The sequence below is a fragment of the Erigeron canadensis genome, chromosome 6 (genome assembly GCF_010389155.1).
Source record: "Erigeron canadensis isolate Cc75 chromosome 6, C_canadensis_v1, whole genome shotgun sequence".
Classification (NCBI taxonomy): Eukaryota; Viridiplantae; Streptophyta; class Magnoliopsida; order Asterales; family Asteraceae; genus Erigeron; species Erigeron canadensis.
In genome coordinates, this window is record NC_057766.1 from 44208133 (window position 1) to 44228402 (window position 20270).

General features: G+C 33.8%; 2 protein-coding genes across 2 annotated transcripts; both read left to right on the forward strand.

Moving 5' to 3' along the window:
- The first annotated feature begins 1519 nt into the window (after window positions 1–1519).
- Window positions 1520–7962, forward strand: LOC122603309 (ATP-dependent zinc metalloprotease FTSH 11, chloroplastic/mitochondrial). The gene is made up of 17 exons (XM_043775983.1): window positions 1520–2248; window positions 3068–3221; window positions 3324–3416; window positions 3577–3665; window positions 4683–4806; window positions 4955–5074; window positions 5193–5243; window positions 5381–5442; window positions 5748–5805; window positions 5914–6039; window positions 6118–6198; window positions 6295–6424; window positions 6502–6650; window positions 6725–7006; window positions 7093–7182; window positions 7269–7322; window positions 7682–7962. Exons 1-17 carry the CDS (start codon window positions 1698–1700, stop codon window positions 7838–7840), a joined length of 2373 nt encoding a protein of 790 aa, XP_043631918.1. The 5' UTR covers window positions 1520–1697; the 3' UTR covers window positions 7841–7962.
- Window positions 7963–12065: 4103 nt separating this feature from the next.
- Window positions 12066–16762, forward strand: LOC122602699 (cyclic nucleotide-gated ion channel 1). The gene is made up of 8 exons (XM_043775285.1): window positions 12066–12347; window positions 12987–13152; window positions 13363–13909; window positions 14149–14361; window positions 14941–15254; window positions 15341–15452; window positions 15532–15768; window positions 15932–16762. The coding sequence occupies exons 2-8, from the start codon at window positions 13124–13126 to the stop codon at window positions 16628–16630; spliced, it is 2151 nt and encodes a 716-aa protein (XP_043631220.1). The 5' UTR covers window positions 12066–12347; window positions 12987–13123; the 3' UTR covers window positions 16631–16762.
- The last annotated feature ends 3508 nt before the right edge of the window (window positions 16763–20270 follow it).

A 20270-nucleotide genomic window follows, 5' to 3' on the forward strand; every position in this document is an offset into this window, starting at 1 on the left:
TGTTTATTATTCTGGTTTTTGAGATTGTGCAACGTGTCGAACAGATTTAACTGGTAAAGGGGCCAGCGGCCAGCTCGACGTCCCAACTAATGAGTGTTTTGAATAGTTTTGGATCATGGGTTCTATAAGGGTGATTTATATAGTTATTTCTTTTTTTCAAACTATTTTCTAACTATGCATATATGTTTCTTTTATAGATTTGAATCTTTCAGAATATGCAATTAAGAACAATGATAAGCCAAATAGAGGAATTATTGATTTCTCACGGTGCAACCTTCTTGAAAAGCCTCCTGAAGATGCCTTACTTCGACTACGTTGTTATTCCTCACGATATAACCTCGAAAAGCATTTGAGGCATGCCTTGCTATTTGATCTCCGTTATTCCGGTAATCTTATAAGTTCAGCGTAGTGGGTTTCGAAGTCAAAAATATATGTAGTTTTATTTATTGGTCAAGTTGGAGTAAACTTCCCCCGATTTTTGCGTTTATTGTTTCAGCTCTCTTTTAGTTACATAAGGGGTTAAACGGTTTTGGCAAAAAGTCAAGAGTAACACAATCAATTATATTGGCATAGGATAGGATAGGAAGAATTGTACGAGTAACATTTAGTAAGGGTGATCTCAATGTTTTTGACTTTTTGCTTTACATAATTTTTTGTATAGTGTTTTTATGCCTTTAGCTCCTTGCTAATGGGTGTTTTTGATTTTAATATAATGTATTTGGATTTTTCAAAATTTTTGTTTGGAGACATGAGACACACAAATTGTAATTGATTTTAAATGTAAAATAAGAATAATGTTATCTATGTTTTTTTAATCATGTCCGGGTAGTTACCCGGGTTGATTAGCTAGTTCAATATAAAAGTAAACATAAATTATGGATGACTGGTATTGTTGGTGGATAAGGTTTGTGAGATTTTAATGCACTCTTTAAGTTGTTTGTATTAAACTAGTAACTAGTGTTATACCCGATCATATATACATAAAATTAATTAATTAAATCTAAATAAAATTTAATGTAAATATGTTAAGATTTAAGAGTAATTGTACTATCATTTTTTTTTATTGAAGTGAAATATAACAAATAAAATGATAGTGACCTATTATGATTTTTTAATGTTCAAATATCGATAAGTATCTCACAATTTACAACTTTGATGGACATATTATATTTTGTATATTTAAATATCGTAAAACATATCACAGTATACAACTTCGATGAGCATATTTTTAAAAATTATTTGAATATAAAACACAAAGTGTTAATATGTAAATTAATTTTGTACTACTCAATATAGTATATTAAATTTCAAACAATAATAAATTAACTCTAATATTGATAATGGAAAGACGAACCTAAAATCTAATACGAGTAATTATTAGATGAACCAGGTATAAAATATCGGACATTTGACTCGAGAGACTATTCCTTGCCCGATGATCAATCCATCCAAGAGAAGTAAACCCCAACCCCGACCCGTATAATAAAAACAGAGCGCCAATTTCAATCGTGACTGACTGTGGGAGGGATAAGGTTTTCTTCTTTGTCTCCTAATAATAATAATCCATCCTCTTCTCTCCCATTAATTTTTTTTTCTGCCAAAACTTGTGTGGCTCTTACCTCACCTCACCACCCCCCTCCTTTGATAATAAAAAAACCCTAAAATTATAATATACTGCACTAATTATCTGTGAATAAATGTCTGCTCTTCAAGCTCTTCTCATCTGTAAACCCCCAATTATCTTTAACAATAATAATTATAATACTATCTTATTCCCACGCCCTCAATTTCACCATTATCATCAATCTTTAAAGTTGGGTTCTTTTACTTCAACAAGTTATCGCAGAAAGTTTCCATCTTTTTCTGCATTGCATCAAGATAATGTCGATTTCGATTTATCCTCTTCAATTAGAAATGATGGTAAAAGTAATCATAATCTAATTCCGGACGATAAAGTTACTGACTTTAGGGGAGGTGATGAAGTTTCTAATAATAATAATAATCAAGAAACTTTGAATGAAGTTGAAGTTGGGAAAGAAAAGGGGAAATTACCAATTCTTGTGTTTATGCTGGGATTGTTTGCAAAGATAAAGATTGGATTTGAGAAAATGTTGTTATCAGATGGGTTTAGTTGGTGGCCCTTTTGGCGGCAAGAAAAAAGATTGGAGCTTTTGTTTTCCGAAGCTGACTTGAATCCTAAGGATGCTTCCAAGCAGACTGCCTTGTTGGTTGAGCTCAACAAACACAGGTTATATCAATAAAGCTTATATTTGTACTTCTTCATTGTGACTTGACTTGTCTTCTAATTGAGTTCCTTTCAGTTGCTATCTGTTTTTTGGGTTTTATATAGATAGAATTGTTGTCATAATAGCAAACACTCAAGTTACTTTGATCATTTTAATTGAACGTTGAAAGACCACATAGTAATATTGCTAAGAGCGATACATATACATCTGACTTGGAACCTACTGATTGTTGCCAATAGGGTTCTACAGGGTAGGAAGCAAAGTCCAATATAGAGATAGTATATGTATGATACTATCGATAGATAAAATGGATAATCTGTCACAAGTTAGTTGGCCTCACCTCCTGGATAGCCATAGAATTTAAGAAACTTCTTACCTTTATACAACTATACCAACCTCACACAAAAAAAATCCTGGCTTTTGAAACATTTATGTAATTTAGGGGTATTACGGGTACACTTTTATCCTAAAGGTGGCACCATTTGGGTGCTTTAATTTATGACTCGAATATTATAGACTTGAAAGAAGTCATTAGAAGCTATATACTAGTTCAACTGGTCAGAGGCATCCCAGGTTTTACCTAAGGTCTTGAGTTCGATCCTTATGGATGGCAAGTCTTTGGGTTTTTTCCTCCGATTACTTGTAACAGTCCATGGTCAACATCTCGTTGTCTAGGGTACGTGCAAGGCTTCACCATTATATGCTGATGTTTTCTTGATGTCGCATACCGACTGAATGTTTCAAAAAAAAAAAAGAAGCTATATGGACCTGTGGTTACATGTTCATATGTTATTCTCATCCTTTGCTTTAATTATTTCCAGTCCAGAGTCCGTTATCAGGCGTTTTGAGCAAAGACAGTATGCAGTGGATAGTAAAGGAGTTGCAGAATATATTCGAGCTCTTGTAGCCACGAATGCTATTGCTGAGTATCTTCCTGATGAGCAATCTGGAAAGCCTTCCGGTCTTCCTGCACTGGTAAGTGGTAAATTATATTATATTAGTAAAGCATTTTAGTATATTGATACTAAAATCTTATATGTGGTGTCTAATATTCTGTGATTTATAATCTACTTTCAGCTACAAGAACTGCAGCAACGGGCTTCAGGAAATTTAGATGAGTCCTTTTTAAATCCTGGCATATCCGAGAGGCAGCCATTGCATGTAATGATGGTGAGAGTTCATGTAAATATTACTCTAGATCTTTTAATTGAAAATTTTTTGTGGCACAATCATGTCTCCAAGTTGTAGGTCAATTATCACTGTAATGCTTTGTATAATGAGTTTATCTGACGGTTGTGTGTTTGACTTAAGCGTTTGTTTTCATTTGTAGGTTGATCCAAAAGTGTCAAATAGATCATCACGTTTTGCACAGGAGCTCATCTCTACGATACTATTCACTGTTGCCATTGGCTTGATGTGGTATGAGTTTCTCTTTTAATATTTATGCTGTTTACATGGGTTTACTTAATATCTCATAGGATGAGTAGAGAGTTAACATTCTCTTAGTTAGCAGGGTTCATTTTAAGCCATTCAAGTATAAACAGATGGATTCGGGTTATATTTTTTATATGTAGAGAGTAAGAAGAGTTTTTCGATACCTCTCAGTTAGTCAGTTATTGGGGGTTAGTTTAAGGCTTTTAAGTGAAAACGGGTCAATTTTATTCTACATCTTATTTTTAGCGGGTCAAATGGGTAAGTTATACTAAACATAGCTAAAGTGAAATATATCAAACTTTTTGAATGGTGTATTAGTGACCCAAATGATACCTAAAGTGCTTGCAATCTTTTTTTTTTGGAACGGCTGCTTGCAATCTTCTAATTAGGTCAAAACTTGTTGTCAACTAGAATTCTACCCACATGATGCGCATCAGTGGACGGTTTTCAGAATGGTTAAATTCGATAATATAAATATTTAAATTCGATAATCCAAATATTTAGTTTAAAAAGACTATAAAGTTTCTGTCAAGACATGGCTAGGAATGGCATCAGCTGGCTTAAGACTATGGTCGGTGGTGATGTAATATAGACAGTTGTTGGTAATGAGACTTCCAAAAAATATTTTGTTTCTATATTTTAAGCATTTAATTACTGGTGATTTAATTTTATATTAACTAAGTTTATATATATCTGGGTAAAAAGGTAAGGTGGTAATTTCCTAGTTTTTAACAATTTAAAATTATGATTTATGTCAAATGCTTTATAAATGAGTAGAGATAGTTTTTTTTGGTATATTCACTAGAATAGTAATTATCATTTATGAATCTGTTTTTGCCCGTCCCGACTCTTGAAAACGTAACTACATTGACCCGGACCTGTTACCTGTCTGACCCACATTTTGCAACCTATATTGTTGGTAAAGAAAATGCCGGGTGTTAGTTATTTTGCATTTTTTTTCTTGAATTATCCTTGAGTTACAATGCATTTCTCTTTCTTCAGGGTGATGGGTGCTGCCGCACTTCAGAAGTACATTGGTGGTTTAGGTGGTATAGGAGCTTCTGGTGTTGGCTCGAGTTCTTCTTACACCCCGAAAGAATCAAATAAAGAAATAGCTCCTGAGAAGGTAAAGGCTTGTTATGAACTAGTTGTAGCAACACATGTCTGGTAAAATTGAACATCACATCATGTGAATACCTAAATTGATTCTCTTAAGGTCTGTCTATTAACCTAATTAGTGTGTAACCTTTGTATTATGAAATGGTTTTCTGTAGAATGTAAAGACATTCAAGGATGTTAAGGGTTGTGATGATGCTAAACAAGAGCTTGAGGAAGTGGTAGAGTACCTCAAAAATCCTGGGAAGTTTACTCGACTTGGTGGGAAGTTACCAAAGGTTTTTACTTAGTACATGTTATACAGACTTGATATGTGTTTATAAAAATTATCTTTCTTTTAAATTGTTTTGTGTTGATGTTTTCCACTGCTAAGAAGCCTACTTGACTATTTTATAGGGGATACTTCTGACTGGGGCACCTGGAACAGGGAAAACTCTACTTGCCAAGGTCAGTTGTAAAATTATATGTGTACACTTCTAGCTTTCTTCGAGTGCTCGAACTTACCTTAGTCACATGTTAATGCTACTACATGTCACCGTCTTTTCGAACCATAATTTTTTTCGGTTTTGCTGAATATTTCTAAGGCTATTGCTGGAGAAGCTGGGGTTCCTTTTTTCTACAGAGCAGGTTCTGAATTTGAGGAAATGTAAGTATTTCCTTTTCATTCTATTGTAAGATAATGCTATTGTAGACTTTTTGTGCAGGCATTCCTTTGATCAATTATATGTACTCATTTTTTACTTGACCTAAGTGTGTATTCGGTATGCCTGAGTAATGGTGCCTAGTTTGTGTGATGTATGAAATAACCTCTGTGGCTATCTGTATGTTTGGAAATGTGTTTAGCATACAAATTTCATGAGCACTTGTATCAGTATCATACAGGGTACTTGTGTTCTTACAGATGGCAAAGACTATAGATTGAACACTTTCATGTTTCTATGCATGTGATAGGTTTGTTGGTGTTGGTGCTCGACGTGTGAGATCCCTGTTTCAAGCAGCAAAGAAGAAGGTACATCATTTTTTGAAGTCTTCTATGATGTAATGCTTCTTTCAAGGTATAACCGGTCATTCTTTACATTGGCTGTTTTAAACTAAACATTTTGATGTCTTTTTTCAGGCTCCATGCATAATTTTTATTGATGAAATAGATGCAGTCGGTTCCACTCGTAAGCAGTGGGAAGGTCATACAAAGAAAACATTGCATCAACTGCTTGTGGAAATGGATGGGTTTGAACAAAATGAGGTACACCCAACGAACATAATATCTCTTCTGGGTATGCTTAACCCTTCTCTTCAAGTCATGAAAATAGTTCTTATGCAGGGCATAATTTTAATGGCTGCAACAAACTTGCCTGATATTCTTGATCCAGCTTTAACAAGGCCTGGTAGATTTGATAGGCATGTAAGTTCAACAATTTATAGAGAACAACTCTTTTTCTGTTTTCCATCTTACAAGCACTGTCTTTTGAATTGCTAAAAATGATGGTACCATTTCCAGATTGTTGTTCAAAATCCAGATGTGAAGGGTCGTCAAGAGATTCTGGATCTGTATTTACAGGATAAGCCACTTGCTGATGATGTTGATGTGAAGGCAATTGCACGCGGTACCCCAGGGTTCAATGGAGCAGGTACTTTTCTATGTTATAGTGTTTTAAAATACAACTCCACCTACTATTGTGTGTCTGTAACTGTATTTCTGTTGCAGATTTGGCAAACTTGGTTAATGTTGCCGCCATCAAGGCTGCTGTTGAAGGCGCTGAGAAATTGAATGCCTCACAGTTGGAGTTTGCAAAGGACAGAATAATTATGGGTACAGAGCGGAAAACTATGTTTATATCTGAAGAATCAAAAAAGGTACACATTTTATTACATTGACTTTTAACTTTGGTTTCCATGTTGCTGACATGCCAAGTAATCTCCATCTTCAGTTGACTGCTTACCATGAAAGTGGTCATGCAATAGTTGCCTTGAATACGGCTGGTGCACATCCAATTCATAAGGCAACAATCATGCCACGTGGATCTGCTTTGGGAATGGTCACTCAGCTGCCATCTAATGATGAGACATCCATAAGCAAGAAGCAATTATTGGCACGTCTTGATGTTTGTATGGGTGGTCGAGTTGCAGAAGAGCTGATATTTGGCCGCGACCATATTACTACTGGTGCTAGTAGTGATCTTCAGTCCGCTACAGAACTTGCTCAATATATGGTATATCATTGATCTGATGTAAAACCTGATTTATTTACTTCTCATCATGTTATGTTATGCTTATCAATCCGTTGTACTGTCCAAAGGTATCATCTTGTGGTATGAGTGATGTGATTGGGCCTGTTCATATAAAGGAGCGACCAGGCTCCGAGATGCAATCACGTATCGATGCTGAAGTATGTCTCTCAAATTTAAGGCTGTTTCAGTTTACATGGTCTAGAAAATTACGTAGATGTTTCTCAATTTTCAATTGATTTTTCAGGTTGTCAAACTCTTAAAAGACGCGTATGAACGCGTGAGGTCCTTGCTGAAGAAGGTTCGTTTATATGTTTCTTCATTTATGGTCATTAGTGAAACTGTTATATTTTGTAAGTGGTTAAGCTAAATATTGGCTATAATGGGTCAAACGTGTACTAAATGCATCAGACCTTCTAGTTTATATAAAAGTTGTTGGATTATGTTAATTATAATCTAGTTTTTAAACTATACACAACAAGTTTTTAAAGTTACCAAAAAAAAAAAAGTTTTTTGTGTCCGACCAACTTGACCTGCCTCATGCTTCAAAATAAGGACGTGTTTTTGAGTTGCTTTTCCATGCAGCCCATTGTGCTACCTTTAAAATGTAGAGATATAGCAACCATTGTGTAACTTGTCTTTAAAATTTGGTTAATCCAGCACGAGAAGTCATTGCACGCTTTGGCAAATGCGCTTTTGGAATATGAGACTCTAAACGCAGAAGAAATAAAGCGGATTCTTGTTCCATACCAAGAAGGACAAGGAGTTATACCTGTACAAGAACTACAACAAGAGGAAGGAGAGCTTGTATTGGCATAATAGAAGGTAGTAAAACATGTATTATTGTGATTTAAGTGTAATCAATGGGGGACTATGTACAGTGTTGTATACAAAGCAAATTATTAATTATACAAAAGAATGCGATTCTTTCCCCATGACCATTAACTCTGGTTACAATTATAACCGTCTCAGTAGAAAATGATAACCATTGGATTCCATGCTCTTGCCAATTGTTCTAACTTTATGGCGGTGTAAATGACACAAAGCTATCAATCGATTAGTATGTCTATGAAATCAGTTCTGTTTCGGTGTAAATAACTAATTACTCATACAAATTTATGATACAATGTAGTAACTATATAAGTATGTGAGGAGCTTGAGTAAAATAAAAAGTAGCTTGAACTAAAAAAAATAAAATTATTTGACGCAAAAAAGCTTATGCGCATTTTGCTTATCAAAATTAAAAAAATGTTTCCGTAAGTTATCACAGATATTTGGGAATAGACTCAATCAATTTCGTTGCAACTTTAGTGGCGAGATTAAGTTATTACAAAACTTTAATCTATACGCTCAGGTTGAACTCGAATTAATTAACTAGTAAGAAGGATAATAATAACAAAAGGTCAAGTTACTCTTCGATCAAGTAACCCTTGGACACGTAATTACCAGTTGAATACATGAATGACACCTCCATATATTGAGCACTATTCAATTAAATGGTAAAAACGTGATCATAATAGTATTCAACTCATGTAAAAACAAACAAAATAAGTAATTTAGGCATTCTTATCATACATATTAGAAGACAAGTATTTGACTGTGTTTCCAACATCAAAACAGTTAGTTATAATAATCAACTAGTTAGATTCATTCACCACCTTCAGTTTTACTGTTTTAGGGATATGGGGAATTTGCTGTGAATGAAAGTTGATAGTTAAAAATAGGGTCTTGTTATATACAGTCTTACAGGTTGTATAGTTAAGGTGTATAAAACAATTAACATAAAATATAAGTGGTGAACTTTTATTATGATGATAGAATCTTTATATGCATGTTAATTGTTAGATTCAGGATGAATCAGTATGAATTTCCAAATTTGAGTGTTCCCTATGAATACAAAACGGGCCATATAACCTCTAAAAGCATAGACTTTTCACATAGGTTGTTAGGACTTGGAAATATGTTTATTTCATTCTTCCAAAAATAACAACCAAGTTGCTTGAAGTATCAAACTTGTTAGAGAATATGTATATGGAATCACATTTCTATTTGTGCCAAAACTTCGGGTAAACACAACATCAAATTCATCAATCCAACATGCCATAAACCAAATACAGCCCTGACATCCCTATGACAAATTGGTCTTTATCGAATTGGATATTCGGTTTTTTCCAGTTATTTTTTCAACTTAAGTTTCATTATCTCCACGGGTTGTATTTTAAAAGCAGGTCAATCGCAAATCAATTTAGCGAAGTACGTGCACCTAAACGGCTCAACGTATTTTGACATCAATGCTTACATATATTACGTATTATGTCTCTAAAAACCGGTAGTTCGGTCTTTGTTATTGATGTTTTTTCCTTATGTATCTCCAATTGGCATAAGGTTTTTTCTAGCCCATCTGCAACCTTTGCAATAATCTGTTTGAATTTTTATATGACTCAATCTTGTACTTTGATCTCTAGTTATTTTTGAACATTACTTTGATCTCTAGTACTTGTTAAGGATCTTTTTTTGTTAATAAATATATATAGTACTGTTGCTTTAAAAAAAAAGGGGGGGGGGGGGGGGGGTAACAATTATAGTTAAACGATTTCTTGAAAAAAAATATCATACAACACAACATTATGTAACGGAAATAAAAGGAATCGTGAATGAATTATAAGCTTCTGGTTGTTTGATTGTAATGAATTACGACTAACATAGAAGATAAAAGGAGGACTTAAAATCAATAATATTGTCCAGAGATTTTAGGTCAAATAAAATAACTATTAAGGGTAAATAAATAAAACAATAGATTTCTCTTCACCGAAAAAAACCGTGCATCATAAAAATCATTGTGCATCAATTGTTTCGTGAATCTCGTGCATCAATTTAACTATGATCTAAGGGTCAAGATCTTATCTTATTTGTTTTACAGTACCCAACCCCATTGTCCAGACCCTAGTTAACATAATTCTCTTAAAACAGCTTTTTCATATATTTTCATAGGAAAAATGATCTGAACTGCAGACTTTACTTAAACTGTTACTTTAAAAAAAAGTTACAAATTAATTTGAATTTGATAAACATATATAGTCCTTCTGAATTTTACATACCCTCCCTTTAAATTTTACATAATCCCTCAATTTTACCTAAAATAGATACTGCATGTTACTTAACCTTTTCCCATTTTCATAATTACATTAGGGATTCGGGATAACGCATAAACACCTAAAAATAATCAATTTATAAATATAATAATAATTAATATTTAAATTAACTTTGTATGGTAATAAAAAAATACTTGTAAATAACATTGACCGAATCTTTCTGATTTACTTCTAGCTAGTAGCTGTCAGTTTTCTTCATCCGACCACATTGAATCAACATGGATCAAATAACATTTAAATCAATCACTCATATCTTTGAACTAAACACCTAAGTTTGAAACACAATGTATACTGACTGTACATCATGCCGATATTAGGTTAAAAAAGTGGGTGATGAGGTTTTGAGGTTATCTGTTGGCGATTCCCTGAAGGTAGGGTTCTAGCCTCTTTACGTCAATCGGACGTGCGAATGAATGTCGGATGACCGATTAGAGTCGTGCCATCGAATATGCCGGAAAGTTTCTTAATCGTTATGTGTTGTGTATGGTTTTTCTCTTGGAAGATGGTTGTGTTTGTAGTCGTGATCCCCCCTTTGATCTTTCTTCCCCCTTTTTATAGGAAAATCCTTGGCCTCTGGAATAGTCCAGGTTCATTTTAAGGTTTCCCCCATTGTGGACCAAAATAACTTCCATATATGTCCGCCTTTATTGATGGTATCAAATCCTTAATTTATAGGAGCTTGATTTTATCATTTAGTTCCGTTTGAAGTCTTTGTTACGCACGACCATTCGTGTTGTAAGATGGTACCGCGGGAAGGGTACACCATTATATACGTCATACTCAAACGCAACTCAACCCATAGTAGTTTGTTCTTAAGAGTTTCTCAAAGAAAAGCGAATCCATATATACAACATGGATCATGTATATGATTCAAAACCACGTGCATTTGTGTCTATAGTCATAAGAAAATAATACGGAATATATATGATTAATAAACATTAGCCAAATGTTAAAACACAAACAAGATGTGTTTATGTATGTATAGGGTATATATATTATTATTATTACCATGGTGTCAAAATAATCCCTTAAAAATTTATATGTCATAAAGGAAGGATTACGTACGCGTTGTACGGATAGAAATTAAAATTGAATAATAATGGATCAAGAATCTGGAGGTTGACAAATTTAAGGAAGTGATATTTCAATCCCCTTAATGAATGAAGATTTATGATGCATTGTTGACAAAGTCGTTCATAAGTGACCAAAAGTAAGTCGTAACTACTCGCGGGTTTCGGCGGTGAGATAGTGGGAATGATAGATCATAGGAGGTGATAGCTATTTGCCTTAGCTGTACGTCGCCATTAGATTTACAATTCATCAAAAATATATCGAATGACCTCTCTAATGAAAGAGCATGGAAATTTAAGAACGCCCATACAATTTTTATAATTTATAGATATATGATTTTTGTGAATAAAAAAGATTTTGAATGAATTAGAATAATAAAATGATTTATGAGGAATAAAGGAAAAAATCAGTGGTTGAGATTTGAGGAGTGGTTTAGATTGAAAGGTATATCAGGTAGAAATATTTAAATTAATGAATAAAGAATAAAAATAATTAAAATAGTTTAAATCATTTTTTCTTAAGAAAAAAAAAAAGTCCTGATAAATATAGATATTATATACCTACATCAATATAAAGCGAATCATGAACAGTAACTCATGAAACTGCACAACTGCTTGTCAACATGTTTGATAAAAAAAGAAAAAAGGAGATAAAGAGAGAGAGAGAGGGGGGAGGGGGCGGGGCCCAAAACCGTAAAATAATGATAGATAGATAGATAGAATGTGGATATGGGTATGTTTGTATTTGTTTTTGTTTTTGTCCGACCCATTTCTCCCGCTGCTTGACTGACTCTGTTTGTCTTCTAGTATCTGTTTCTCTTTCTCTCTCTCATCGAACAAAAAGGAAGAGAGGAAGGAAGACTTGGTAAAGCCAACTAACTGCCCTGCCTGTGACATAGAAATATCCGAGAAACTTCCTCCTCCTCCTCCTCTCTCTCTCTCTCAATCCAACAACCCACCCCCTACTACTACTGATACATACACACACACACATATAATATATCTGTATATCTTATCATTAAAATACCCCCCAATATCCCTCCCTTCTTATTTTTACATATATATAATAATTTACATCAATTCATCATCACTTTAACGGTGCTTGTACGACTTTCCTACTTTCTCTCTATTTATTTAATTTTTCCCTTTCATATTTATTGTAACTTGATTGATTGCTGGGATTTTGACTATTGTAACTTGATTGATTATTATGTGTTTATTGATGATCTTCTTCTGATATGCTAAATTTCATGAATTCATTACAGTTTTAACTTATGAATTTACCCTCAGATGTTCTTAACACAAAAACCTAGTCTGGCTTCCATAATTAGTTAATATACAGTACTTACTAAGTTAGGGAAGATTCTTAGTTCATGTATTCTCTTTGGGGAAGAGAACCCCCACCCCCACCATGATTATTATTGTTATAATGTTAACCACTTATCTTCATCAAATTCATATCAACTGTTTGGATAAACATGAAATCTCTTTACAGTATTTCTTCTCTTGTAGGGGTTGGGTTAAGACTACTTCCCCCATACCCTGCTCAAGCCGGCATCGGGTATCGTTGCCTTTTCATCAAATCTTTTTCATTTTGCCAATTTAAACTACGTAAGCAGTCTGTTTATCAGTATCCCCAGTTATTTTCTTTTATTATGCTCAAGGGAATTCAAAGTAAATTTTGTTTACGTTGTATACTGTGATCTAGATGTTTCTTTTATATTTATTTATATGCATATCCAGAGTGGTTCTCCCTTCACCTTCAGCATTCCGAGTCAATTCAAGGAGCTATTTTCTTTTTATATGGAATTGAAGTCAGACCTCTTTTTAACAAGAATTCAGATTGCCATTTGAACTCTTTCCAGGCATAACTTATAACAATGAATCCCCGTTCAGAAAAGATTGTGAGGTTAGCTTTTGATTACAATGTTCCATTTGATTCATTTGTCTAATTTAATGTTACTACCATTTCCGAGCCTATATGGAAGCCAGCATACACACACCCTTAAAAAAGAATTACCAATGTAAAGATATAAACATAAACACTTCTTATTCTAGTGCATCACTGAAAAGGATTTGTTGTGCATTATAAATATGATCATATGCATAACATGACCAGGTTTGAGGATCACATGTCAGATAAAAGTAGCAATGGAGGTTCTTCGCAGACATTTAAAACAGTGATGGGTTCCGTTTCCTCTATGTTTCGGAAAGGTTTTGAACATGGCTCTGGAGGGATCAAAAGCTTGAAACGATCAATGGAGTCCCGTCCATTTAACAGGCTTCTGAGTAGAGGCCTTGACTCTGGGAGGAGAACACTCAACCCACAAGGGAAGTTCCTCCAAAAGTGGAACAAAATTTTTGTTTTGTCATGCGTGATTGCTGTTTCTGTGGATCCGTTATTCTTTTATATTCCAATAGTTAAGGATGACGACAAGTGCCTTGATTTGGACAAAAAATTACAGATCACCGCTAGTGTTTTGCGATCCTTCACAGATATCTTTTACATAGTTCACATCATCTTTCAGTTTCGTACTGGTTTTATAGCTCCTTCTTCTCGAGTATTTGGTAGGGGTGTTCTGGTTGAGGATGCTTGGGAGATTGCAAAGAGATATATGTCTTCATACTTTTTGGTTGACATACTTGCAGTTCTTCCATTGCCACAGGTGAGAATCAATACCAATTGAATGTTGTGTGTTTTTTTTTAAAATATATAAATATTATCAATTGGCCTACATAGATGTATATTACAATCAGCACTTGTCCATGAGAATCAATACTTGTCAAATATATATTATAAAAGGTAAATGTTTTTATATTCATTTATAGGATTCCCTAAAAATTCCTTTTAGAATTAACTATTTGCATCTTTAAATTTGCCTGAATTCCTCATGTCATATCTCAGGTTGTGATTTTGATCATTATACCAAAGATGCGTGGCTCAAGATCCTTGAATACAAAAAACTTGTTGAAGTTTGTTGTTTTTTTCCAGTACATCCCTCGGATGCTCCGAATCCATCCTCTGTATAAGGAAGTCACAAGAACTTCTGGCATACTTACTGAAACTGCATGGGCTGGAGCTGCTTTCAATCTCTTTCTTTACATGCTCGCTAGTCATGTAAGACAGTAAGAGGTGGCACAAATTAGATTTGCGTGTCTAGATTGCATTACGTTCAACCACTCTTGCAGTTAGTAGTTTTCATCTGTACAACTAGGTTTAGAATTGCCATAGGACTATTAAGAGCTATTTGGATTTGCCTATAATAAGTTTCGTATGTTCGGTAAAAATGATCATGATTATATATCTTTGAGTTGATGGTGTCAAAAGATTTTTTTTTTGTTGGTAAAGCAGGTAGTAAGTTTGTAATTAAACTGACTCTTGATACAAATACATTATTTTCTTATTCAAGTCATGGTAATATCATCCTGTATATACATCCAAACACCTGCTAGTTTTGCTATATCTTAATTTGACAGTCAACTGGATCTTCTTTTTTGCTAGATAACCTTTCCCTTTCTACTATTGGTCTAATAGTAACAATAAAAGACTATATCCTCCTGTTGTAGGCTATTTTCTTAATATTCTTGAAATTTTATCTGCCTTTTGTTATATCTTTTTTTGGGTACATATCAATCATTGTCGTATGTTATATTATTAGACACATTTTTAGTGTTTCATGTCATTTTACGATGATAGGTATTTGGGGCCTTTTGGTACTTGTTTTCTATAGAACGTGAAACAACTTGCTGGCGGCAGGCTTGTGGAAATATAACATCGACAAATCCTGGGATTAGAGTAGGAGATTGCGTCAACTCTTCATTTTATTGTAATGAGGAAAGGATACCAGGACTTGTGGGCTATTTGAATTCAACCTGTCCCATACAGGAAATGGACAATCCTCCTTATGATTTTGGTATGTTTCTTCCTGCCCTTCAATCTGGTGTTGCAAATTCAACTGATTTTCCACAGAAGTTCTTTTACTGTTTCTGGTGGGGTCTGCAAAATCTTAGGTATGAACATCTGAATTTCGATACTTTTCACATTGTTCTTATTTGTAGAAATTCGCAAGTGATTATTTCCTTGGTCAATCTTGTAGTTCTCTTGGTCAAAATCTGCAAACGAGCACATTTGTTTGGGAAATTTGCTTTGCAGTGTTCATATCTATATCTGGTTTGGTTTTATTCTCATTTCTCATTGGAAATATGCAGGTTGGTCATTGATGTTTATCTAAATTATGCAAAGATGAAGGTGCCACTAATTATCTTTATTGGTTATGTTTTTTTACAGACTTACTTGCAGTCCACAACCATAAGATTGGAGGAGATGAGGGTGAAAAGACGAGATGCAGAGCAGTGGATGTCCCATCGTTTGCTTCCAGAGCCTCTTAAGGAGCGAATCAGAAGATATGAACAATATAAATGGCAGGAAACTCGAGGTGTTGATGAAGATAATTTGATCCGTAACCTTCCTAAGGATCTCAGAAGAGATATAAAGCGCCATCTTTGTCTGCAACTACTAAAAAGGGTCGGTTCTTCTCATTGTTTCTTTGTTTCCATTACGGATATTATAATAATTTAGGCAGCAAAATGGGCCAGTAACGGCCCAGGTCTTTTTTTTTTTGCCCGGTTATATAATCTCTTAAACAGCTAATGTACCAAATATAATTATAAGTATTTGTTCTTTTCAGGTGCCCATGTTTGAGAAGATGGATGACCAGCTAATGGATGCTATGTGTGACCGTTTGAAACCAGTTCTGTATACCGAGAATAGCTACATAGTGAGGGAAGGGGACCCAGTGGATGAAATGCTGTTTGTAATGCGTGGCAAATTACTGACCGTTACAACCAATGGAGGCCGAACTGGTTTCTTTAACTCCGACCACTTGAAAGCAGGAGATTTTTGTGGTGAAGAGCTTCTTACATGGGCCTTGGATCCCCATACATCATCCAACCTCCCGATCTCCACAAGAACCGTTCGGGCACTTGAAGAAGTGGAGGCATTTGCACTGATGGCTGATGATTTGAAATTTGTAGCCTCTCAGTTTAGAAGACTTCATAGTAAGCAGCTACGCCATACTTTCAGATTCTACTCGCAGCAATGGAGGACGTGGGCGGCATGTTTCATACAGGCAGCATGGCGGCGACATTGCAGGAAGAAATTGGAAGACTCATTGCGGGAAGAAGAGGATAGGCTGCAAAATGCGCTAACAGGATCCGGCGGAAGTTCAGCTAGTTTGGGTGCCACAATATATGCATCACGGTTTGCAGCTAATGCACTCCGTGCTTTGAGGAGAAATGGTGCAAGGAAAGCAAGAATACCTGAGAAATTACCGCCGTTGATGCTTCAGAAGCCGGCAGAGCCTGATTTTACGGCTGAAGATAAATGAACTGATAGTGTAGCATGTTTATATATGTATTTTGTCGTACAAGGAGAACATGTTAACCGGTTTTCTGGGTGGTTGTAAAAGATAAAAATTCAATCGAATGATTCTTTATAACGTTGTACAATTGTAGATAAATTCAGAGCCCCATACAATTGCATTTAGCAATCATATCAACAACCAATCACAGCAGAATTATGGAAGGTGTGATACTGAGACGCATGTAGTTGATATTTTGTTGTTGAATGTTTCCTTTAGCAATCATAACCCCGAAATTGTCGGTAGGTTAATTGTTGTTCTTTAAAGAAGCCCAACACAAGGGAAGTCAAGATTGATTGATTGTTGTCTTCTGAAATGAATCCGACGCCAACCATGGAAGGCAATGGTTGTTTGTTTGAGGTAACCTGTAGCAAGAATGGCTTAGCATATGTGATAGATAGTCTTCTGTTGAGGTTTCTCGTATCTACTGAGATATCTTTATCTAGCAACTGTTGAGGTTTCTCGTATCTACTGAGATATCTTTATCTAGCAAGTGAAGCATGACAAAGTCGCCACTTCTTGTATCTACAAACCTTATAAAACATTTGCACGGTGTCTTAAATTTTGAAATATATAAACATTATCATTTTTAACTTATTATTTAATGTTCATTTATATTATACAGTATATTGATTGGTTTACATAATTTTTAATCATAAATATTCTATTAATTACAACAAATACAATTGTTACATACATGAGTTAGATAATTCAGAACCAACGATGGACGAAACTAATTGTCGATCACAATCACCTTTTGACTTCAACCATTAACCACACACAATGTGCTATTATTATTTCTAGATATGTTATTATTGATCGATACTCTTTCTATTCATGAATAATAGGGGCGAGATTGGATCGGTTTGAGACGGTTTTTTGTTAAAACCGAAAACCGAACCGAACCTTTCAGTTTTTAAATATCAAAAACCGTTAGATTTGGTTTTGGCTCGGTTCGGTTTTCGGTTTCTTCGGTTTTGGTTTTGGTTCGGTTTTGCTTGGTTTTTAGAAATCTAAAACAAACCAATCGGTTTGTGTTGGTTTTCGGTTTCTTCAGTTCGGTTTTTTTCGATTTTTGATTTTTCAATACGGTTTTTGCTCACCCCTAATGAATAGCTACATATGCAAAGCTTTGACTCATGTTTTATATTATGGAGAAAGAAGATAAGATATCATATGTGAAAAGTTTCAATTGCTTAATTTAGAGGGCAATAATATCCATTCATTATTAACCTATAACTCATCCTTGTCAAGCGCCTCAATATGAAATTAGCTCTTACTACAAATCAATAACTAATCAAACATCTCCAATACATTGATCAACTTATCACTAGTTTAAGCCCATTAAATCCATAAAACTAAAAATAAAAATATTATTTGGTTTCATTCTTCCATAATAAGTCTGCCCTCATAATATTGGCTCGTTATCAAAATAATAATGAGTGGATAATGAGTGATAATAGGCATTGTGGGGGCTCCTTAATAACCTATTTGGTTCTTAAGGGTTTTTTTCCCTTCTAAATTTAGGAAAAGAGTTATATCGTTGTTACGGTTTTAAAGTTAGTGTTTCAGAATAAGAATTAGAAAATACGATCGATGTCACTAATAAGAATAAAAATTTCTAATATTCTATTGCTGGAAGTTACTAAGTATATAATTATTTTTATGACATCTCTTCTCTTCTCTTATATTAATAAAAGAAGATTGTGATGATGTCATTTTTTTTAAAATTTTTTTTACATAATATGTTAATATATTATCTTAACGTTTGTATGACATCATTCAAAAAAATAGACAAAACAAAACAATTTCAAACTTATTTCAAGATATAATGATTTTAACATAATTTTAGTATATGGAAAATTTTTATTTTACTTAAATATTTAGGAGGAATAGAAACTAAAAATCAAAACTCGTATAATTAATTAAATTTTTCATTGTATTTTTTTAAAATTATATAAATATATTTTTTTTTCCCGATATCATTGTAACTTAAGTGAAATATTAAGTGTTATCAAAAGGGTTGATATTGAAATAGAAAACAAATTTGTAGATTAAAATTTATTATTGTAATTTTATTTTGGAGTTAGAAGTATGAGAATTGAATAATCAATTTATTATCAGATTTTTAATATAACAAATGTGATTTATATATTTTGACTTCTTAACAAACTGTAATTTTAACAACAACTTCTATTCAGCTACCCGCATAATATGCGAGTTGATTAGCTAGTATCAAAATATAATAAAATTTGTATGAAAAGAGGTTAATTATCAATCTTCTCCCAAACTTTTTATTACAATATTCAACATTATAAAATAATAATTCTTTATTTTAATTTTTAAAAAAAATTCATTGGTGGGTTTTATTGATCTTTTAAGTGTATACCATAAAAAATGTTTGGCGATATCTATATATGGATCAATATCTTTTAATTAGATGTTGAGAAAATAAGTAGTTAAGGTCGTTTTTTAAAATTTAATATAGCATTGTACCCGTGTGATGAGGCGGTGGTCGTGATAGCAAAGGTGTGGTGGTGGAGGATGCGACGTCGAGTATTGTAGATGATTTATATAAAAGTAATTGATTTAAAGGGTTAATGGAGATATTTTAGAAAATAAATGATTGATAGTTGTAACACCCCAAGGTTTTAAGGTAAAAGAAATTAACCCCTTTTTATCGTTTTGGTATTAAATTAATTTTCTAGTGTTTTATTTTTAAATATGGGGTTAATTTAGTTGGAACTTTAACGGGTAGCGGGTAAAATACCCTCAAAAATGGAAGTGGGTCGTGGCACCCATAGAATGTGCCAGCCACACACACCCATCTAATTCTTATTCCAATATTCTTCTTCTTCTTTTTTCACATGCAATCCACCCCCAATTCCTTCAAAATCAAGGTCAAAATACTTTCAAATTCAAGACTAGATATCACCCTAACAATCATCACCATCAATTTATCTCCATTCAAGAGTTTGAAAATTAGGGTTTTGGTAGTTCTAGGTGGTGGCCGAAATTAATTAAGAAAAGGGAAAAATTGGTGAATTGAAAACCTAAGCTATTATCTTCTATTGTGAGGTATTGATTTCTATTTCATTATTTCATTTGTTATTGAGAATTAGTCTTATTATACCATTATAAGAATATTCAATTTGTCATTTCTTGATTTATAACATTTCGATTTTCGACGAAAATTTGCATTATTTTTCTAAGTACCAAAATTTTTCCAACTTGTGCAATATTTTATTAAATGATCATTAAAAGAGTTTGGGGCGTTATAAGTTGGTATCAAAGCCAAGGTTTAAGGGATTTAGGTTTACCCTCGTTTAGAGAGTGCCTAGACTTAAACCTTAGTTGAGACTCGACCTTAGGTATCCGAAATTTTATATGGGACTGAAAGATGCGTTTGATGATGCTAGTTTATCAATTTGTTAGTATTTGAAACACAATAAGAAGCCGGCCTTATCGTGGTTGGAAGACTAACAAATTTATAAACTCACAGCATCAAACCTTGGACCGGTTTTGTATATAGTTATAGGTTTTGACCATAGCTCGTAGGAAGGAATAGGTTGTGTGTTTAAATCAGTTCGTTTATTCTTATGATAGT